The 20,818-nt window shown below is 40.9% G+C and overlaps 4 protein-coding genes across 7 annotated transcripts; 2 read left to right on the top strand and 2 right to left on the bottom strand.

Annotated features, from left to right (window-relative positions):
• Positions 1 to 79: 79 nt before the first annotated feature.
• Positions 80 to 7,439, bottom strand: LOC130163343 (THAP domain-containing protein 5-like). 3 transcript variants are annotated; one of them, XM_056367484.1, is made up of 3 exons: positions 7,181 to 7,439; positions 1,716 to 1,902; positions 80 to 1,345 (listed from the first exon to the last, which is right to left on the bottom strand). In XM_056367484.1, exons 2-3 carry the CDS (start codon positions 1,854 to 1,856, stop codon positions 581 to 583), a joined length of 906 nt encoding a protein of 301 aa, XP_056223459.1. In that variant the 5' UTR covers positions 1,857 to 1,902; positions 7,181 to 7,439; the 3' UTR covers positions 80 to 580. The 3 variants fall into 3 exon arrangements, with proteins under 3 accessions (XP_056223459.1, XP_056223460.1, XP_056223458.1); XM_056367485.1 differs by lacking the exon at positions 7,181 to 7,439 and adding an exon at positions 2,627 to 2,741; XM_056367483.1 differs by lacking the exon at positions 7,181 to 7,439 and adding an exon at positions 2,252 to 2,432.
• LOC130163346 (dnaJ homolog subfamily B member 9-like) lies at positions 2,835 to 5,708 on the top strand. The gene is made up of 3 exons (XM_056367487.1): positions 2,835 to 2,942; positions 3,294 to 3,535; positions 4,013 to 5,708. The coding sequence occupies exons 2-3, from the start codon at positions 3,319 to 3,321 to the stop codon at positions 4,504 to 4,506; spliced, it is 711 nt and encodes a 236-aa protein (XP_056223462.1). The 5' UTR covers positions 2,835 to 2,942; positions 3,294 to 3,318; the 3' UTR covers positions 4,507 to 5,708.
• Positions 7,440 to 8,098: 659 nt separating the features above from the next.
• akr1b1.1 (aldo-keto reductase family 1, member B1 (aldose reductase), tandem duplicate 1) lies at positions 8,099 to 12,560 on the top strand. 2 transcript variants are annotated; one of them, XM_056367804.1, is made up of 10 exons: positions 8,099 to 8,274; positions 8,807 to 8,974; positions 9,159 to 9,275; positions 9,478 to 9,555; positions 9,646 to 9,768; positions 9,859 to 9,965; positions 10,076 to 10,157; positions 10,686 to 10,769; positions 10,991 to 11,073; positions 12,426 to 12,560. In XM_056367804.1, coding segments are annotated over exons 1-10 (909 nt in total). In that variant the 5' UTR covers positions 8,099 to 8,208; the 3' UTR covers positions 12,427 to 12,560. The 2 variants fall into 2 exon arrangements, with proteins under 2 accessions (XP_056223779.1, XP_056223778.1); XM_056367803.1 differs by lacking the exon at positions 12,426 to 12,560 and adding an exon at positions 11,167 to 12,031 and having other exon boundaries at positions 8,100 to 8,274.
• On the bottom strand, positions 12,553 to 18,257 carry akr1b1.2 (aldo-keto reductase family 1, member B1 (aldose reductase), tandem duplicate 2). Its single transcript, XM_056367802.1, has 10 exons — positions 18,099 to 18,257; positions 17,079 to 17,246; positions 16,784 to 16,900; positions 16,469 to 16,546; positions 16,243 to 16,365; positions 14,613 to 14,719; positions 14,227 to 14,308; positions 13,845 to 13,928; positions 13,651 to 13,733; positions 12,553 to 13,552 (listed from the first exon to the last, which is right to left on the bottom strand). Exons 1-10 carry the CDS (start codon positions 18,162 to 18,164, stop codon positions 13,510 to 13,512), a joined length of 951 nt encoding a protein of 316 aa, XP_056223777.1. The 5' UTR covers positions 18,165 to 18,257; the 3' UTR covers positions 12,553 to 13,509.
• Positions 18,258 to 20,818: the final 2,561 nt, after the last annotated feature.

The raw sequence follows: 20,818 nt of genomic DNA, 5'->3' as shown, positions 1-20,818 counted from the left end.
CCTCGTCATCATGAATCATAAAATGAGCTCAAATCCTATTCATATGTAAATAGACAGAAAATAAGAATGACTACATGAATGAAATCATGAATTCTGACTCTGGTGAAACAACAAACAACTCCATTAAATTATACAGTAACAACAGAGATTATAGAGTAACAAAGACAACTGTCAAACACTGACCAGATGATTAAACATCATAACAGGCAGATGGCATTGTATAATAAAAACAGCAAAAGAGCTGTTAATAAGTTAGCATATGGTATTGATGACACAATGGAACAGAAAATCTTGAATATCTATCAAAAATGCATAGCAACAAACCATTGAAAATCTGTGCTGCCAATAAAAATGGTTGTACAGTGGCACCGTGTGGACATAAGAAGACATACAGTTGTAATATGGAAATGTGAGAGCAATATTGAGAACACCAAGTACCAATTAAGTTGTGTAAAATCAGGCACAATTATTATTTCTGTGTTTTATGTATGGCATCTATAGAAGCATGTGCAAGATGTTTGCAAAAGTGACTCAATGGTAACAACTAAAATACAACCACATCCACAATATTGGTCCAAAATCAGAGCAACATGGATGATATATAATCTTCTAAAACTTTCTGTTTCTCTTTAAAAACAGCCCCATCCCTCTTCAGGAGGGCTATCTCAGTCTCAAGAGCATGGATTTTAGCCACCGTGCTCTCCTCTCTGTGATCCAGTTCCAATATCTTCGAATGCAAACTCAAGATCTTACTCCAAAGCTGATCTTTGTCTGTGTCCGGTCTGCAGTACGAGTGCTCGTAAACAGAAATGTGCTCTCCCTCACTGGGTACCCCCTCCCCAAGAAAGCAGCCTGTGGGTTCGTCCTTAACCATTTCCACAGGAACAAGGTGAATAGCCTGGCCCAGTGCTGCTTGGAGGGCAGCTGCATCCACAATGGCCTCTCCATCTGAGAAAGGGCCCAGCGATTCACAGCACATCACAGTCACAGTGGAGTCAGCGAGCTCTTCAGAATAGGGCTCAGTGCATGGGGACAGTGCGAGGCAGGACGCTGTTGGTATTCCGCTGTCACCTGGTACCTCACAAGCAGCACTCTGTATGTCTGACTGGTTCCCGTGACAGGAGATGCCAGTGTCTGACACCAGAGGCAGTTCAAATACCATCTCTGTGTGTTCAGCAACAGTGTTGTTTGATGTGCTTGAATGGAACTTTTCGCATGTTCTGCTTAAGATGAGTGGCCTCTTACCGAGGGGACAGTCAAATCCTGTGGGCTCAATGTCAATCTCTAATGTCCTGGGTTTGGCCTTGGGGCTCCTTTTAATGATGGTCCCTTTTTTCTCACCATCCTGAGATAAAAAGGAAAGGAATGTTTATTTAATGAGATTACGCAAAAGTCAGTGCAAGTGAAAGCACAATACTGTAACAAGCTGCATGTCTATAAAGGAACTGTGATGGACAAGAAATCAGAAATTCCCCGCAGAGCAATATAATTGATATGGGTGAAAAGAATAAAACATTAAGAACAGGCTTGCTGCAAACCAAAACGTCTTTGCTTTTACTGCAAGAAAATGTGATCTTGCACCTTTTGGCATTTGGCTTGTGCTCTTACTCTTGCAGAAAAATGTCTAAGTTGGTCCACAGCTAATTTGCGGAGTCCAGCAAGCCCTTTCTTCATGATGGAACTGTGACAGACAGGAAAACAACACAGACACATACATCCTCATTGGAGGGAAAAATGGTCGGGATGGCTGTGTTCTTCAGGTAGCGGATGCCCCATCGAATATCGAAGCAGTCCTCTGTGAAGTGCTCGCTGCATAGGCACTGATGCCGACTCGGGGTCCACTCCTCTCGCTTCATGTTGTCCACCCATTTCTGAAGCCTGGGCTTGTCTTGCAAGGGAAACCTTAGGGGTAAAGAGAGGGAAATGTAAATGGCTGTTTTTGAAGCTGAAACTACAGGCAGGTTTCAGTAGGGGAGCATCAGTCTCACTTGAATGTCTCATCATTTCTAACATTATCATTACATCTCATTCATTCCAATGGTCTCACAGTCTCTACCTGTACTACTACAAACAGGTTAACATGACATACATTGTATACCACTAATATAACATTAATGCTAACTTCTCAATTCCTATATAACCAATATTAAGATTGATTAAGATGCTACAATTAACAGAATATAAGCACTTGCAGCCAAACCAACAGAAATTTCAACTTGGAGCCACTCCAGAAAGCAAACAGAAAACATACGGGTAGAAGCTAATTCTCTTGTTGTCTTGTCTGGAAGCACTTCCTCCGCGGTTTCTGCAAGCTTTTACAGCGCAGTACCGTGGCATGTCTGCAGTGAGACTACATGAAAACGCTTCACTGAGACACGTTTGCAGTTAAAATGTTTTGACAACACAAAACAGCTCGTAAAAGTGTCACTTCCGGGTTGTAGTTCTCCTAGCGGAAGTGACGTTTGTTTTCAAGACAATAAACGTACCTTCCACGACTACAAACGGTTGCACAACTATATGGAAGTAATTAAATAAATTAAGACACGTGACCTTTAAGGATTCAGCAGCTATTTTATATGAGAAGAGAATAATAAAATAATGCAGAATAAAATTATATAAAACATACTTTTATTTAGTCGGCTGAAAACATGTTTAGATCTCACAGCTCAATCGATTAAGCGAAAACGGAGCGGTGCGCGGTTCAACCTCTTGCTTCGGTTGTAGTCTCTTCGGGCTATGCAACATTCTCCACGTGCGCACTGTTTCCGCCAATCAGAGCGAACTGAGTCACTGAGTTAAGAAATGAACCAATAGTGTTGCGAGTCGTGGTGTTACAGCTTAGGAATGCAGTTCGTCAACAATTGCTAGATTTCGTTTCGCATCAGCTGGAGGTGTCGGCAGCTGATAGAAGTTGTCCCACGGCTGTGTCACCCTGTCTCCAGGTAAGCTCTCTTCTCCACGACGCATTAACGGTTTTTTTTGTCTTGGGTGGTTAATCTAGAACCCACAACAGACAATAGAGTGTCATTAAGAAGGCAGAGCTTATTTATTCTTCTCCCTTATTCCACTAAGAGTGAGTTGTCATTTTCTTGAGCCTAACGTCTCTCCGTTGAAACTAGCTAGCAAAAAGTACAGTTATTTAACAACGCTATATATGCTTTATTCTGGCAATTGTTTGAAGAGTTGGTACAAGAATCTTGTAATTTATAACCGTTGAGAAAGTCTTCCTGTGTCTCAGGGGTGTGAAAAACGTCGCTAACGCAGCTGTCAAACTGTCCTCTCTCTCTTCACAGCCGCAAAGGTGCCAAAACCAGCAGTATGGCCACAGCACAGTCTGTGTTGCTGCTTGCAGTGCATGTTCTGCTGATCTCAGAGTTCATCCTGGCCAAGAGAGACTACTATGACATGCTGGGGGTGACCAAAGATGTCACTGATCGCCAGATCAAGAAGGCCTTCCATAAGCTGGCCCTGAAGTACCACCCTGACCGAAACAAAGGCCCTGACGCCGAAGCCAAGTTCAGAGAAATAGCAGAGGGTAAGTTAGTCATTGTGTCTTTCTACAATAGAGGACTAGCAGTAACAATGTAGACTCAATATTCTTTTTTAGATCAGGTCTTTTCTGTGTCAGAAGGTTTTTTAACCAAAACATTTTATGATTTTGGTTCCTTCTGTTAAAGACATTCCTAAGAGTAATAGCCTACTGCTAATAACCTGTTTTGTGTTGTCATGTGATACCATTAAGACAACAGCCAAAAGTGAAACTGGATGTATAAGGAACTATTTATAGGCACACTCTCACATAATGGGTCTTTCTTAAAAGAAAATTGCACTGGAAAAGTCAAACATTTAATCTTATGTATGTGAAATGGAAACTTATGTTGTCTACTATTGACAATACGTAGACAAGAAACATTGCCACGTTGCTTAAAGTAGAAATATTCAGATATGTTTGTGTGGCATTGTCATAGCAACCGACACAATAAGTAATGAAATGCTTCCTTGTCTCTTGCAGCATATGAGACGTTATCAGACGATAAGATGAGGCAAGAGTATGACCAGTTTGGCCATGGCCTATTAACAGGGGAGGGCCGTAGAGGAGGAGGTGGAGGTGGAGGTGGCAACTATAACTTCAATCAGCACTACCAGTCCTTCAACTTCAACTTTGATGACATCTTCAAAGACTATGACACTTTTGGTCAACAACGACACCAACACCACTTTCACTCCCACTCCCACACCCACTCCCATTCCCATTCTCAAAGTCAGGCCCATCAAAAGAGACACTTTGACAGCCACTTCAAGGCTCACCGGGAGGCAATGAACAAGCAGAGACAGTTCAGTGGAGGACTCTTTGATGACATGTTTGAGGACTTGGAGAAGATGTTCTCCTTTAACTCGCACGGTTCCAGGACTGAAAGCAGATTCCAGAGCTCGGGAAAGCAACAGTGCAGGACAGTGACCCAGCGTAGGGGCAACATGGTGACAACCTTCACTGACTGTTCCTGAGACAAGCAGAAAAATGGGTGCTCTACGGAGGGCAGCTGCTTAGGACACAGCTAGGCTTTTAAGTGTGGTTTTGGAATTGATCGCTAATTTATCACTTGGTGGAATAGAAAATTGTTTTTGTGTGGCTTTTTGTAATTTTCTGTGTGTAATTCCGTCTAGGAACAAATATCCAAGCTGGCCTGATAAACGGCTGCTTCCAAGCAATAACTCACTCACATTATTGCTCATAGCACAGTAGTAAGTCATTCAGATACCTCCCCATTATTTAGCTTTCCAGGTTCATTATGTTTACTTGTGTTCATTTTTTATGATGGTACAATCTACTAACTAGACTCAGGTATGGCCTAAAGCTAACAGATCATTTGAATGAAAAAGGTTATTTTTTCTCTTGTGAGCAGTGAGGCAATAAGATTTCTCAAACATCAGCTGTAACATTGCGAAACATTCATTCTGCAGCTAATTAGGCCATACTATTATTGTGCTCTCAACAATATGAACCTTTTCGCTAATATAAAACCAGGCTATGCTGAGCTTAACATTGTGTACTGCTAGATTTGTACATTTTGTTTCTTGGTTTTTACTCATTAGCTTAAAAGATTCAATCACAAGTAAAGCTGAAGTAATACAAATTTGGATCGAAAGCACTTGCATCAAATTTTGCTGTGAAAATGGAGCGTCACATCCTGTGATGTGTGCGAGTTGGCCATTATCAACTGTTACCTCGTTTTAATTTCTTTCTACAGAGTTGCATCTACCTTCACCCAGTCAGGGTAGGAAAATAACATCAGGCCTATGACAAAGACTGGTAAACTTAGCCACGGAGAATGTTTGTGTGTTCTCTCAGCTGTTTTGTAACCAGTTGTTTTGATGCTTACAAAAGAACCTGGGGTCGTCTGCCAGTGAAGCTGAACGGACTGAGAAGTTACGTTTCCTGAACTGATCATAATGTGCAATATTTAGCACCTTTGCTCTTCATGTTGCCTATCTTTCAGAGACAGTGCTATGTTAATGTCATTGTCTGATGTCTGCACTTTGTGTGTGTGTGTGTGTGTGTGTGTGTGTGTGTGTGTGTGTGTGTGTGTGTGTGTGTGTGTGTGTGTGTGTGTGTGTGTGTGTGTGTGTGTGTCTGCACAGTGAGAGTGCCCTGAATGTTGATTGGTTGCATAATGTTTGAATAATGAATAAAAAGTTACATGAGCAAATCCATTTGTTTTGATTTGGAGAATTTGGTGCAATAAGAAATATAATTTATTGTTTCAAGTAATGTTAATATTATTTTAAATATATGTTTACCTGTAAATTAGAATATTGTCAGGAGTAAATAACAGAATGATATCTAGATTTGGGCCATAATGCAAATTTAGTATCAGACAGGTAGGTAACATGCTTCTAGCACATTAAAATAGGTGTTGTAGGAGTTTTCTAAATTTTCAAACCACAGTATATATTGAATATACTGTATATAAAATAATATAATCAGTCGCTGACAGTGTGAACAGTTCACAGCTTTTTGCAGGACTGAATGAATCATGCCAAGAAGTAAAAGTTCCTGTTATTTTGTCAGCACCACATCAATGAGACACAACAATGTTCGTCACTATAGAGCCACGAGATAATCTAGAAAGTTGTTGTTCAAGTTAACATCCAGTAGAGTGCGTACTTTCCTAACAGAGGAGGGCAGGGTTTAGAACAGTAACCGCAACAACTTGGCAAAGGGAAAAGGAAATGATGGAGAAGAAACTAACTTGACAAACATAAGAAAAAATATTTTTTAAAAAGAACCTAAATGAGTTGGGACGTGGCAGTGGGAGTTTGTTCATTATATCTACTTGTAGGAAGCACGTAAAAAGTTAGTTATTTAAACACTTATCATTTCCTTTTTTTTTCACACTTAAACCTGATCAAATCAGTTAGAGAATAAATTTCAACTAGTACACATCGTATGGAAGCCAAAAGGGGACTTTATTAGAATAATAATTTAAACGTGAAAATGTAATCCCATGATAGATAACACATTTATATGTGGAACATTATAATAATAAGTAAAAATGAAAATGCAATAATACAATTGCATTAGGACATCAATCTTTTTCTGTAGGACATGATGAAGTCCCTACCGGAGCCTGAGTTTCAGGCAAATAAAACAATCAGCTTGTATTACAGTGTATGTGTGGCCCTCTTCAGTAACTGTCATTGTCATCTGTGCCAGTGTTAAAGGGCAAATAAAACCACACGTGCTTGAAGATAATTGCTGTAACAAGGCGTGAAAAATGATAGATATGTATTTTCTTAAAATCATTTCTACACTCAAAACAAGTTAAGACTTGAGTGTAACCTGATAGATTCACTTATAGTGTCTCAACTAGGCAGCTTTCAAATACATTTTAAGAAACAGCACATGACTCAAGAGGATGATACATTTTTCCAAGAGCAATACATCAGATTAGCTATGAGATGTGACCCCAAACATTCATCAAGCACAGAAACTGTAGCACTAGGTTACTGGTTGATTAGTATCTCCCTGTGTTGTGTCCCTCATGGCAGTATCACTAACACAGTTAAATGTCCAAAGATTAAGATGTGACCAGCTGTGGGCCTGCCAAGCTGCAATGCCACACCGTCACTCAACAGACGTGAGGCTCATGCAATCCAGAACAACAATATCACAACTTGCCTCTTTGTTCTTGCAGGATTTTGGCCATTTCAATCAACGGTAGAGGATCCACAGCAGAGCTTTCGTCCAGTTCCATCCAGTGAGGGTGCGAGCACACCTGCACTGAGAGATTGATACAGTGATATGAACATATCAAAAAAACATTAAGATTTATTTATGACACTACATGATGCCTGTTTTTTGTATGACTTTTCCTCTCTATTTGACAATGTGTCGGTGATCTCCTAGTCACCCCCCCCCCCCCCACACACACACACACAACACACAGGCCCATTAATGTTTTATACATATGTGCTAATATTGATCGTCACTGTATCTTGTGTTTCATCCAGTGTCTCCTGAGCTGTCATATCATGCACTGAGTCGCTGAGATTTGCAATTAACTTGGACCTCAAATGTTTGACCATTGACCATACACTGTTTACTTTCTAAGGCAGAGATCAGTGACTAGTTTTTCATTTGTAAGACGAGGGGAACGTTTCTTTTTTCCTCTCTCAGAAATTATACAATAACTTTAGCAACAAAGGTGCAATTTGTAAAATACAAAACAAACCTGAAATAAAAAACATAGATGTAATGATGTATTGTGTCTGTTTTACATAATTCACAACACAAAACAAAAAAAGTCCCTCCTTTTGCACACAAGACAGAAGCCCCAACAACTGATTAAACCTTGTTTCCGACTGGTCAGACTCCTGCTGAGAATATGAAAGCAGTTATTTTCCAATTCGTAGAAACTCTTGCACAGATTTCATGCTGTACAAACAAATATAATCACACCAACTGTGCTGACCCCCCGTGGTGCCTCTTAAAATCTCACTAACTAAAATCTCTCTATGATCTGAACACATGTTCTTCAAAGAAGGCATGACTAATCAAACCCAGAAGGACGTTCTTTCTGCCCATTGACCCCTCCTCTTTTAAACAACAGGCTGCCTCCTCTCTCAGTGTAGTGCAGTAAGAGTCTGCTTGCACGAACGGCTGCTTGGATTGATCATGCAAGACTGAGAACTGCAAAGATCTTCAACATGATACCTGCAGTTACACTTAACAATGGAGCAAAGATGCCTATTGTGGGTCTGGGAACATGGAGGGTAAGGCTGAACATGTTATGCGTTCAAGCAGCTCTGTGGCAGAAGGGTTGACCCTGCCTCTCACCAAATGTGCCAGAAAATCCAGCTGGATGGACTTTGTATTTTAGCTTTAGCTCTGCATCAACTGCACTGTGTGTTGAATCAACTGCCTTGCTGCCTGAATCCACCGTACTTGCAGAGTAGGTTCAACAGATCAGAGATGTCTGTATTGAAGTATTGCAACTGCAGCACAATGACGTGCTTAATTTCACTGACTGACATCAACATTATCTCCTCTCTCCAGGAGAATGGATATTTACGTTACCGCCCACAGGCCTGAAAAGATTAGTGTAGGAGCAGTTATACTGGTTGCACTGCCAATGACAACATGGCCTCTATATCCATGTCTCACCATTAACTATTAAATAAATAGAACTTTTCACTGTTATGAAGCCGCAGCAACACACAACAGACACCCATCACTACCACTGTGTCTTATCTATTTCGTAACTCATCTGCAATTTCCTTTCTTTGTATCACCCCACCTCTGCAGGCAGATCCAGGGAAGGTCACTGAGGCTGTGAAAGAGGCTATAAGCGTTGGTTACAGACACATCGATGGTGCTTATGTGTACCAGAATGAACAAGAGGTTGGAGCCGGGGTTCGTGCCATGATTGATCAAGGAGTGGTCAAGAGGGAGGATCTATTCATCGTCAGTAAGGTAAGCTGCAGCCGAAGTCAATGCACCCATAGGGGCTTTTTAAACACTAGAAATAACCTACGTGTGTGTGTGTAATGTATGTAAACTTGTGGTTTGGTTGTTCCAGGTTAAAATGTATTATTTGATCCACTAACACTACAACATCACCACCATCACACCCACATCAACTCTGTTTTTTTAACAGCTGTGGTGCACCTTCCACCTTCCATCTCTGGTGAGGGGAGCATGTGAGAAGACTCTCAGTGACCTGAAACTGGACTACCTGGACCTCTACCTCATGCACTTCCCTATAGGAACCAAGGTTTGGAAGCCACTGTCCGGTGCTGGCCATAGAGGAGAACAAACTCACTCACCTTTGGCCTATTTTATCTGTCTGAGAGAATGAGGCAACAGTTAAATGTTGGAACCTCTCTGAATTCAGACTGACGTGTTTCCCCATTTAACATTTCCATCCAACTTCATGTTCTGACTTCAACATTTTTTACATTTTTTTTTAACTGCAGCCAGGTGATGACATTTTTCCTGTAGATGAGCATGGCCAGGTCATTTCTGACGGCAGCAACTTCTTGGACACTTGGGAGGTAATTTAAGTGACGTGCTAAATTTTAAACTGACAATCCTTGTGATCTAACAAAGCCATCACTAATACCAGTATGTAATGTGTTTGAAAGGTCATGGAACAGCTGGTGGATGCTGGGTTGGTCAAGGCCATCGGCATCTCTAACTTCAACAAAGATCAGATTGACGCCGTACTCAACAAGCCGGGCCTCAAGTACAAGCCCGTCACCAACCAGGTGCGAAGCAAGATTTCCAACATGCATCGTTGTATACCTACTGTAAAATAGCACAAGAAGAAAATAAAAGCATCTGCACGTGTTTCCCAGATTGAGTGCCACCCGTACCTGACCCAGGAGAAGCTCATCAACTACTGCCACTCAAAGGGCATCTCAGTGACGGCCTACAGCCCTCTGGGCTCCCCTGACAGACCCTGGTGAGAGGAAATGTCACATATCACATATTACACACAGTGCTCATAGAAAAGTGTTGGCACCTTTATATTTCAACTGTCACTGATTTATTTCTGTACCTATTTTAAAAAAGGGCTTCATCTGATGAACCCTCTCTGCTGGAGGAACCTAAGATCAAGGCCATCGCTGAAAAGTACAACAAGACTCCAGCACAAGTAAAAAAAACAAAAAAACAAAAACATCTTTGTCATGTCTTTTCAAAGAGGTTAATTTACTTCACTTTAACATTGTATTTCATTCTCATAACTACAAAGCATGATATGTCATATGTGAGCACATAGTATATGCACCTTTAAGCTTAAATACAGTATACTTATATTGGTTAGTTGTAGATTACATACCGGACAGCACCAGCACGAGTGCACAGCAAAAACTAGTGAACAAACAGATGTTGCATTGTCGTGATATTTGTTTCGGCCAGTGGGTGCACACAGGAAACATCCAATATTGACATAATGGCTTTGTCCGAAATTATGGACTGCTTATATAACAGAAGTCCGCAAGGAGAAAGTCAGTACCGTCATGTGGTGGATGAAAGGGTTTGTTATAAAACTCTGAACATGGGAAATTAAACAGTACAGTATTGTACTTGTGTTTGATGATCCACCAAAAATGTGGTCACGCAACTATGTTCAGGAGGATGGCTGAATAACAGTTAAATAAGGTTTTGGTTTTCTTAACAGGTTCTCATCAGGTTCCACATCCAGAGGAATGTGATTGTCATTGCAAAGTCAATAACACCCCATCGGATCAAGGAAAATTTCCAGGTATATCGATCTCAATCTCAGAAGCAGGATCTGTGTTCTCATACTGGATAATTCAGATCTAGTGGTTCTTAGCTTTTTGAAATTCTGATTATGCGCTTTATACTTCCATTTCAACATTCGTTATTTTTTTGTGTGTGGGTGATACTTGTCGGGCTCCACATGGATGGAACACAAGGCAGCTTCTGTGGCTGTGAGTCGCTTAGCTGTTCTTTCTCTTTCAGTTGTTTGACTTTGAGTTGAGTGAAGAAGACATGAAGACCTTGCTGAGCTTGAACAAGAATTGGAGAGGATTCACAATGCATTGGTGAGTAGACGGGAAGACGGTTGCGAAAAGAGAGAAATAGATTACATTGTCATTATGAGTTAAACATCTTAACCTTTCTTCTTTTCCTTCAAGGGCCTCAAAACACAAAGACTTCCCCCTGAACACTGAATACTAACTCTTCAGATGACAAACTTTCTCAGTTTCTGCTTTGCAGCCACTTATTTTCTTCAAATTCCACATGTTGTGTTATTAAAACAACTACCCGATTAATGTGCTTATCAAGACTGAGGCAGAGGCGTGACTTCTAATTATTAAGCGTTTGCTGGAGGTTGAGTATCTCCTGTTTTACTCAAATATAATTGAGATCACATGGAATAAATGGGAGTGAAAGTGATCACTAAAAAATGCTAAGGAACTACTTCAGCGGGCTGATGGTGTGACAAAGTAATTTTACAAAGGTCACGTGATGTTCTGCGCACAGACGTTGGGCGGGTTATTACACACAATTTCAAACCAGTTCTGCAAGTTTTTATTACACTATGCTAAATAGGCAGGAGAAATATTTTTTAGGATGTGGACCTGTCACGTAATCTACATCCATGTAGCCTTGAGACTATAGAAGGCAAAGAGTTGACAGACAAATGATAAATTAGAGCCCAGAAAAACTGGCTAAAAAGACAGTTAGAAAACTTATATATACTATACTTATACTTATATGTAAAGATGGCAGTCACAATTACAATGTTATTATGGTATAACCCATTGTAGTGGAAAGCTAACTCACTGTAACAAAATACAGATACAGATACAGTAAATAATACTGGTACTCAACCTAATTTCAGTCCACGTTTATGCTCGTAGCCCCTTTTTAATTATGTAATTATAGTGTTTAACCCCTCTACTTATACATGCATCTCTTTTTATTTTTAATTCCTTGTGTAATACACTGACTTTCTGTATGAAATTTGCTATAAAATAAACCTGCCTATAATGTGAATCCATTGTCTTTATGACATTAGCTTGAATGTCAGATCTTTCTGCTGACTCGCACACAAGTTTGTTTTAGCTTTGTCTTTGAGGACAAACTCAATTTCCTGCTGGACAAGAGGGTAATAAAGATTCACTGCTGTTTACAAGTCATGCTTGTCATAAACATGGACAGTCTCATCTAGATGACTGTTAGATAAGGTTCATATGTTCAGTACAGGACGCTTTTGGCACGTCATTTTAAACATTAACTAGAAGGCTAATACAGGCTGATTTTAATGTCCCTTAAAAAATGGAGCATTTAATGAAGGACCAAAAAATAAAACTGAACTGAATGATTTAATTGTGGCTATTTGTGTGCATGTGTGTGTGTCTGTGTGTGTGTATACCTGTGTGTCATGTAGATTACACCACTGAAGGCTCCAGCAGCTCATTCACTCAGCCCCCTCAGACCCACTGTTAGCTTTTCTGACCTCTAGTGGAAGTGAGAGGAACCGTCACCACTCAGCTCTGCAGAAAACAAGCGCCGCCTCCTTTTTATTTCCTCTCACAGGCCTTTATTGTAACACATTACAAAAGCAGCTGATATGGGAAGTGCAAGTGATTATTTTGTAACGCAATCAACACACATGATCACAATGTGCCACATATGACTCACAGATAATAGTGGAAAACAGTTTGTCATCCTAGCTGAGGAAGCATGTTCTGCATTAGTGAGACAACACTGTGAATTTTGTAATCAATTTATATCCTAAGGCACTATTCCCTGTGATGAAACTAAAAAAAACTGCTATGACAGAAAATAGGTGGAAATTAGGAGGAAACATTTAGATAAATGAGAAGTGTTTGGATGTATGATACATCATTGGATGTATCACCAATGTGCTACAAAAATATATTTTGAAATGAGAATTTACTGTAGGTGGTTAATTCCTCTTACATGTAACGCAAAACTAACTCAGGCCGATACCTTTGTAATTTATTCCTTCTGTTCTGAGACCTAACTCGGAACTGTTACTAGTATTGAAAATATTAAATCTGGATATGGCACGAATAGTTATTCAGTAACTTTAAACGCCACAAATTAAAACAGTAGAATCTACTCTGCATTAAGACACAAAGCAATTCAATTCTTGTTTCCAAGCAAACTATGTAACTGACAGAACAGAAAATGACCATGTAAGGAAAAGACATTAACAGTCAATTGTATTTGTGCAAAGCTCAAAATCCAGAATGGAGACAACTGAGCCTCTCGAGTGTAAATACATCTTTGGGGTGTGTGTGTAAAAACTGTATGGAGACAAGACTAGTAACAAAGGAAGTTGTGTTTTTGTTTCCTGAGAACTGTAACATGACAACAAAAATCTGCTGCAAGGTCACACCAAGAGTTCCAACTGCTCTAAACAACAGGAAGCAATCAGTCTAGAAGGCAGAGAAGCAAAAACCCAGCTCCCACTTTAAACCTGTGGAGAATCAGCGCGTTCCTTTTCAGAATTCAGCATTGAAGGGATAGTCCTTGTGCTTCGTGCTCCTGTAAAGAGAGAGGGAACAAATGGTTGCCTGAAACACATCATCTTTTGAGCAGTGTAACAAAACACACAAAAAGTGCACAATGATATACTGTCTCACCACTGCATGGGACAGACTCTCCAGTTCCTGTTGAATCCTAATACAGTTTTCATTTCCTCGTCAGAAAGTTCAAAGTCAAACACCTGCAATGATTTAAAAAAACAGTTTTCATGCACAAGCCAAAAAGGGAAAGTAAGTAAAGCAGGCTGAGGGATAATCCCAGAAAATATCTCAACAATTTGACGGCTAATTACTTGGAAATTCTCCTGAATGCGCTGAGGCGTGATGGACTTGGGGATGGCGATCACGTTCCTCTGGATGTGGAAGCGGATCAGGACCTGGCAGGGGAGGAGGAGGAGGAGGAGGAGGAGGAAGGGAATAAACATGTGAACGTGATCAGAGGTCACAATTTGAAGTGTAATAACAGCTGGGACCATGCGAATGGTATTTAAATCAACCACACTTTTCTCCCTGGCATCCCTGTTAATGCCTACTACTATGGCTGAGAGTAAAAGTCTGATTACCTACGCATGTCCTACTTTAAGACAGAAGCGAAGCAAGGATTGCTTTTCTTTAAAGCTTTGTTCAGTCCAGTTACATTTTTAAATATGTTCGAGCTTAGTGCGAGTGCTGTACCTGAGCAGCTGTCTTCTTGTACTTTTCTGCAATAGCCTTAATGTTGGGATCCTGTAGAAGTGATGGGTCTTCCGGTTTAGCCCTGCAATTCAAAAACAGAATTTACAGGACTCAAACATTGTATTCTTCTGCAAAAGTATACAAACTAATGGAAACACTTTAGAAAAGCGATCTGAATAACACTGCCACAAAAGGTGGGCAGTTATGAAATATGTACTAAAATGTCAAAAACATGACACGATGTGCCACACAGAGATAAAGAGGAACAACAGTCACAAGTCGAAACTGACCAAAGCGATGACCATTGACCACTTTGTAGCAGAGCACATGTTATAGAAAATATTGTTTGTTATTTTGTGACAAATCTGATAGTCGTGCTTACGGACCAGGGTCTGTCAGGGGAGCCCAGCGGGCTGTAGGCCGTCACTGAGATGCCCTGAGAGTGGCAGTAGTTGATCAGCTTCTCCTGGGTCAGGTACGGGTGGCACTCCACCTAGTGAGACAAGCACACAGATCTTGGAGAAGCACCGCGGAGACCATGGAGTGATCACAAATACCAAGCGGGGTACACATTTGCACAACATGCAAACATGGGCAAAGATGATTTTGCTTTGTACAAGTCAAGGCACAGTGGTGCTTTAACTGAGTGTAACTGTCAGGCTATTGATATGTTTCTATATCTAAACTCACTGTTCAGTGTCTTGTTCAAAGCCTGTCTATTTTTTCACTTTATACTTTATTGTTATAATACCAAAATTCAATTTTTCAATTCTCACTAATCTATTACTTCCTGCGTAGTGCAAAAACCGGATTTGGAAAATATAGTGTCAGATTATCCACAGAGGGCTCATAAACGAAGCACAAGAGGACATTTGTATTGTTGCTTTACTTATTTGGCATCATTTTCAGGGACAAATTCACCGATGTTCAGCTCTTTTGTTCCATATTTGGTGTGTACAGTGACAAAGGGCTGTAATCTAATATACAACACAACCAGACAAAACAAGACATTAATGGTGAATGATGGTTCTGAGAAACAGCAAAAATATAAAGTCTCCTCAGCTAATTGTTCCACCCTGAGGGGAAGCTGCTGTGGCCCATTACAATTAAACATGACATTTATTTCTTAGACCTGATATCAGGGGACAGATAATGCCATTACGGCCTCTTGCCCTTTAAGAACAGAGCTCTTGTAATGGGTCTGTTTTCTTGCTTCTCAGTAGCAAAGACTCAGACATATTACACATCCAAAATGGCTGCAATTGTACACAGTCTGTATAGTGGCCAGTAATGGAGGGACGTCTAAAGGCAAGCCTTCAAGGTGTGTACTGAGTAAGAAGGGGTGTATGAGATGAAGCCCCACTTTGTGGCTCGTGTCGTTTTGCGGAAAACCACTTGACCTATGACGAACCAGGCTTCGCGTTGCACGGGGCATGACACCAGTTTTAGGATAAAAGCATCTTAAACACTTGGCACATCATTTGGGGGATGTCGGTGGTAGTTTGATTCACATGTTGCAAGTGTACCACAGTCTGCACTAGAGTTTTTTGCGGAGTATTTATTATTCTTATTCCTAGGAATAGTAGTAGTAGTAAGAAGAGGAACCATCTCAAGCCTGTTCTGTTTTTTAATAAAAAGAACATCCCCCTCCACACAAATTTCATCCCGTCATTCTTCTTTGTTAACAGCCCTGATATTTAATCTAATGAGTAATGAGTCAGTGACACAATGAACACAGCAGTAATAGAAGAATGAACAGAGCTATACTGTTCTTTATATTAAAGGGCTTGTGAATGATTTGGCGGCTACACCTTCAGCCATGGATGTCACTAGTGAATGTTGTTGAATGAAACTTCGAGTAATCAATCTCTTGACGAACCAGTGGACCATAAGCTTCATTTGGTCGTTACTAGTTACCAGTTGAAATAGTGTTATCTCTTTCTTCTACTAATGTGTAGGAGGCAAGAATGTCACTGTGAGGTGACATTACTCGGGTAAACAAGTCCTTTAACGTACCTGGTTGTTGGCAGGCTTGTATTTGAGGCCTGGCTTGTTGAGAATGGCTTCAATCTGCTCCTTGTTGAAGTTGGACACACCGATAGCTTTGACCAAACCAGCGTCCATCAGCTCTTCCATCCCCTGAGGACATTGACCATAAAAAAAACACATGGTTTCCCTTGGCTGAGTTCAGTTTGTTTTACCAGAATGAACCTTCCATCTGATATGTGAGTGTTTAACTCACCTCCCACGTCTCCAAGAAGTGAGTGTTATCACCGATCGTCTCTCCTGCACTGTCCAAGGGAAAGTCCTCACCGCCAGCCTGTGACATGACAAAAGAATATAATAGCTAAGGCTGTTGCAATCAACTTCATACTTCATCAAAAATATGAGGACGGATAGCATAGTACAAGGGCATTTAACATAGCAACTGCCCACACTGAGACACACCACCATCACACACACACACACACACACACACACACACACACACACACACACACACACACACACACACAACACAGACACTCTGGCTAAGAAGAGGCCATAGTTTACTTACCTGGAAACCCATGGGCCAGTGCACTAGATAGAGGTCTACGTAGTCCAGTTTAAGATCACTGAGAGTCTTTTCACAGCCTTTCCTCACCTGGGACTTGTCATGGAAAGTGCACCACAGCTATGAGATGAAAGGACAGAGTCAATGGTAAGCAAGTGAGCATGTTCAGGAAACCCATATTATCAAAAACAGTTTGCAAATAGTACAGCTCTATAGACAGGCAGCATCAGTTTCAATGGGATTTTTTGTGTGTGGGAGAAATAACAATAACAACATGTACATGAGGTAAACAACTCACCTTGCTCACTATGAAAAGATCTTCTCTCTTCACCACGCCGTCCTTGATCATGGCCTGAACACCTTCTCCCACCTCCGTCTCGTTGTGGTAGATGTACGCTCCATCGATGTGCCTGTAACCTGCTGAGATGGCTGCTTTCACTGCTTCTGTGACCTTACCAGGGGCAGACTAAGGAGACAGGACCGGTTACTCATACACTGTGTAACTGCTATTGATTAGTACCGGTTACATTTATACACCTTGTAGCATACTCCATGTCCTCTGGAGGAACTGTAGCACAATAACATCACAATAAATACTTATTTATTTGTACTCTTGTGATGTCAATATACAGATAATGAATGGTTAAACATTATGTATGTTTTTACTGCTACAAATTGTAACTGTCCTTTGTCTGAAAGGCAGTTTAAGTTTGACTTCAGTTCCTGGGACAATAAATTTGAAGGTGGCTGTTAGGTTAGTTAGGTTACACTTTAACATTGTCCCTGGGTGATGTGTCCTCTGCATTTGAGCCATTTTAACTATTCAAGAGCAAATGATATATGCAATGGAGCACCTGAGGACGGCTGATAAAAGCAAAGCAAGCACATAAGGATTAGGTTACAATTCACAATTGGTGCCTTAAACAAACAGCAGCCTAAAGTATCTGTGACTTTAGTGGATTAAAGTGAATGAAATCCGTCAACAATGAAGTGCACATAGTCTACCCGCCGTAACTTGACTGCACATGACAGTCATGTTTCTGGAAAGTCCATTACACTAAATCCTACAGGGTGGTGCTACATGGCCACGTAGACCAAAACGTCAACCAGCAGTCATGTGTCAAACACAATGCAATTACATGCGAATCTATGTTGGAAAATATCAGCAGTTGTTTCAAAGAAAGCTAGTTGTCACGACGCGTGTTTGTTGCAGTCTGCAGCCATACTTTCTGTTGGCACGTCAAGCTAACTAGCTCATTGAGCAAGTTAACTGTTAAATGATGCTAGGTAGGATAGCAGAGTGAAAACAAAAACGCACCTTCCATGTCCCAAGTCCCACAATGGGGATTTGTGCCCCGGTGTTCAGTTTCACTGTTGTTGCCATTTCATCAAAGGACGAGCGGAGCCTGAGAGCGGTCCGTACAGCCGAGCAGAGACAACAGATACCGAGCTCAGCACAGGCAGAGCGCTGGCATCGTCAATCGATTAATCATGTCTTATTTATTTTATTTAGGTGAATTGAGGCCAGAGACAAGCAAGAGTCACGCACTGCCGGCAGTCTGGGTTTAATCTAATGACAGGCTGTCCAAGATGTAAATAGCTGGTTTAATCAATAATTACGCATCATATTTTATTTGTTAACTATATGTTTTGTGTAAAATGTTAATGAACAAATTTGCCACTACTTATGTCTAAAAGAAAAAAGCAGAAAAGGGAAAAATGCAATATTGTCCTCTAAAATGTGATGTACAAAGTAAAATGAAATACAAGTAACACATGCATACACTTAAATGCAACACTTGGGTAAATGTACTTTGTGTATTCTACTACTGGTATTAAGAAGACTGCTGATAGTCATGGCTGTAGCCCAGCTAATGAAAAGTACATTTACTCAACTACTGCACAGTTGTGCGCTTGGTTTCTGTACCTTTTTGAGTCAAACGAAGTGCTTTTAAAGACATTTTTAAGCCATTTTTAACACCTTGTCCACATAAGAACGAGTCCACGTTACAGCTGGGTGATATGTTAGAAATCAATATGATATTGATTTTACAATACTGATAAACATGCAAAATCACATGAGCCTATACAATAATGAAAATATCAGAACGTTTAATGCAATGAATTATGTTCCACTCTTGTGCATTACAGAACTGCAGTGTGCATGATAAAGATAACTTTGGTTGGTTGTTTTAAATGTTTTTTTAAAAGTCTATGTGCAAGTAAAGTGATATGACCCCGAGACAGTTTCCAAGGACGAAAGAATAGTTCCCAGACTAACCACACCTGAGCAAGCACACAGACCAGCCCCAAACCCCAAGGACAAGCTGAAAGAGGAAACAGGTCACACACCTGGCAGAACCACCAGGTCTTTGTTGGTTCTACCAGGTGTTTGATCTGTTTCCTCTTTCAGCTTGTCCTTGGGGTTTGGGGCTGGTCTGTGTGCTTGCTCAGGTGTGGTTAGTCTTGTTAGATTTGAACCACCAGAGGGCACCCTTACCACACTTACTAAACCTGAGAGCATCTCTTCATATCGCCCAACTCAGGCTCCAAAGTAACATAATTACATACATTAATTAATTTGGCCAGTTATTACAGTGACTGAAATGATTGATCAGTACTGTTCATTTCACTTAAGGCTCCCAAAAACACATCCAATATTTGATTTAATTTTATCCATGCCTTTTGAGCATCAGGTCATGGTTCAGCATGTGGCATGTAATGTAGGTTATTACATTCTTTTTAATTAGTCTTTATTACATTAACTACAAATTCCCTGTGGCATAATGCCTCCACTGTAAAGGAGATGTGCACTGATGTGAGCGAGCACACAAAGACCAGCCTTAAACCCCGAGGGACAGGGAACAAATACAAGGTGTCTTATTTTATTTCTTTTTTTTTTTCGTCAAAATCAGATAAAACCTGACAGACCTTTAACTGAGCCATTCAACACTCTGAGCAGAAGATAAGAGAGGGAGAAGAGAGCGATATAAAAAACATACAAAGGGAAAAGTTATAGGAGCCAGCAGTCACTGTGTACCTCACAATGGCTCTCGCTAAAGTTTGTGTCTCTTCTGATCTTCTCCCAGCTGGACTCCTGCTTTTCAGGCCCTGTCTCCTCTGATCTGACTTCAGACACTGGAGGGCCTTTTGCCAGCCTGCAAACTGTCAAAGTACCCCAGGAATCAAACACTGTCGCATGCTGTCATGATCAAAGACCCACAGGTAAACCAGACGAAGACACAGCCACATACAATTGCCATCTAAAAGAGGAGGGGGGGAAAGTTTTCATTTCAGAGACTCTTATTTTGCGTCTGCAGGCGGGTACCGTTTCACTGTACTGAGTGCATCGATTAGCATGAAGGAAAAGAGAGACGACCAGGCATTTGAAGATACAACAGAGGCCCAGAGTAAAACCAAGTGCCTCTCAGGGAAACTTTTGGATAAAGAGTGTAGACTTAGGTGAGGTTTCAGAGTGTGTTTCTCAAAGAACTCTGAAGAAAAAAAGGGGGAAATATTCATAGGTTCCAGACAGAGGGAGAGAGGATGGTGGTATGACAAATAAATATATAGATCACAATGAGTTACTGTCTCCTTTTCCATTATGTGTAGCCACAATGAATGCACAGTGCAGCTGGTGGTGTCCATTCTTTCATAGGCTGTAAATCAGATCAGACGCTCCACCAGTAATACCTCACCTGTCCTGGGGAGATCAAACATCTCATTTCATTTCATGGCCTCTGCTCTATTCTCCCTGCCTCTCTCTCTCTCTCTCTCTCTCTCTCTCTCTCTCTCTACCTCTTGTCTCTCCCATTGGCCTCGGCTCTGCTGTCTTTTTCTCTGTTTCTTCCAGAGTGCCCTGGGTCATAATCTCCACTCATAAATCTAATGTCGAGTGTCAGCTCCTGCTGAGTTCACTCACACACTTGCATTCCGCACATTCTGTCTATCGAACAATAACACGATCAGGGAGAGAAATCCCTACGTCATGAGTAGATCATGGTCATTTGTCAAGTGCATTACGTGTTCTTGATGCAA

The sequence above is a fragment of the Seriola aureovittata genome, chromosome 22, assembly GCF_021018895.1.
Source record: "Seriola aureovittata isolate HTS-2021-v1 ecotype China chromosome 22, ASM2101889v1, whole genome shotgun sequence".
NCBI classification, from domain to species: domain Eukaryota; kingdom Metazoa; phylum Chordata; class Actinopteri; order Carangiformes; family Carangidae; genus Seriola; species Seriola aureovittata.
Note: the sequence above shows the minus strand (reverse complement) of the source record. Positions and strands in the feature narration are given on the sequence as shown.

What these genes read in the sequence shown, in the direction of transcription:
- LOC130163343 (XM_056367483.1), bottom strand. Translation starts at nt 2,337, where the DNA reads ATGCCACGGTACTGCGCTGTAAAAGCTTGCAGAAACCGCGGAGGAAGT. An exon ending in AAGAGAATTAGCTTCTACCC is followed by an intron (nt 1,903 to 2,251) that starts GTATGTTTTCTG and finishes TTTACCCCTAAG; the next exon opens with GTTTCCCTTGCAAGACAAGC. An exon ending in TTTTTCCCTCCAATGAGGAT is followed by an intron (nt 1,346 to 1,715) that starts GTATGTGTCTGT and finishes TTTTTATCTCAG; the next exon opens with GATGGTGAGAAAAAAGGGAC.
- akr1b1.2 (XM_056367802.1), bottom strand. Translation starts at nt 18,164, where the DNA reads ATGGCAACAACAGTGAAACTGAACACCGGGGCACAAATCCCCATTGTG. An exon ending in TGGGACTTGGGACATGGAAG is followed by an intron (nt 17,247 to 18,098) that starts GTGCGTTTTTGT and finishes CTGTCTCCTTAG; the next exon opens with TCTGCCCCTGGTAAGGTCAC. An exon ending in GGCTCCCCTGACAGACCCTG is followed by an intron (nt 14,309 to 14,612) that starts GTCCGTAAGCAC and finishes TTTGAATTGCAG; the next exon opens with GGCTAAACCGGAAGACCCAT.
- LOC130163346 (XM_056367487.1), top strand. Translation starts at nt 3,319, where the DNA reads ATGGCCACAGCACAGTCTGTGTTGCTGCTTGCAGTGCATGTTCTGCTG. An exon ending in GTTCAGAGAAATAGCAGAGG is followed by an intron (nt 3,536 to 4,012) that starts GTAAGTTAGTCA and finishes TGTCTCTTGCAG; the next exon opens with CATATGAGACGTTATCAGAC.
- akr1b1.1 (XM_056367803.1), top strand. Translation starts at nt 8,209, where the DNA reads ATGATACCTGCAGTTACACTTAACAATGGAGCAAAGATGCCTATTGTG. An exon ending in GGCTCCCCTGACAGACCCTG is followed by an intron (nt 9,966 to 10,075) that starts GTGAGAGGAAAT and finishes ATTTTAAAAAAG; the next exon opens with GGCTTCATCTGATGAACCCT. An exon ending in ACAACAAGACTCCAGCACAA is followed by an intron (nt 10,158 to 10,685) that starts GTAAAAAAAACA and finishes TTTTCTTAACAG; the next exon opens with GTTCTCATCAGGTTCCACAT.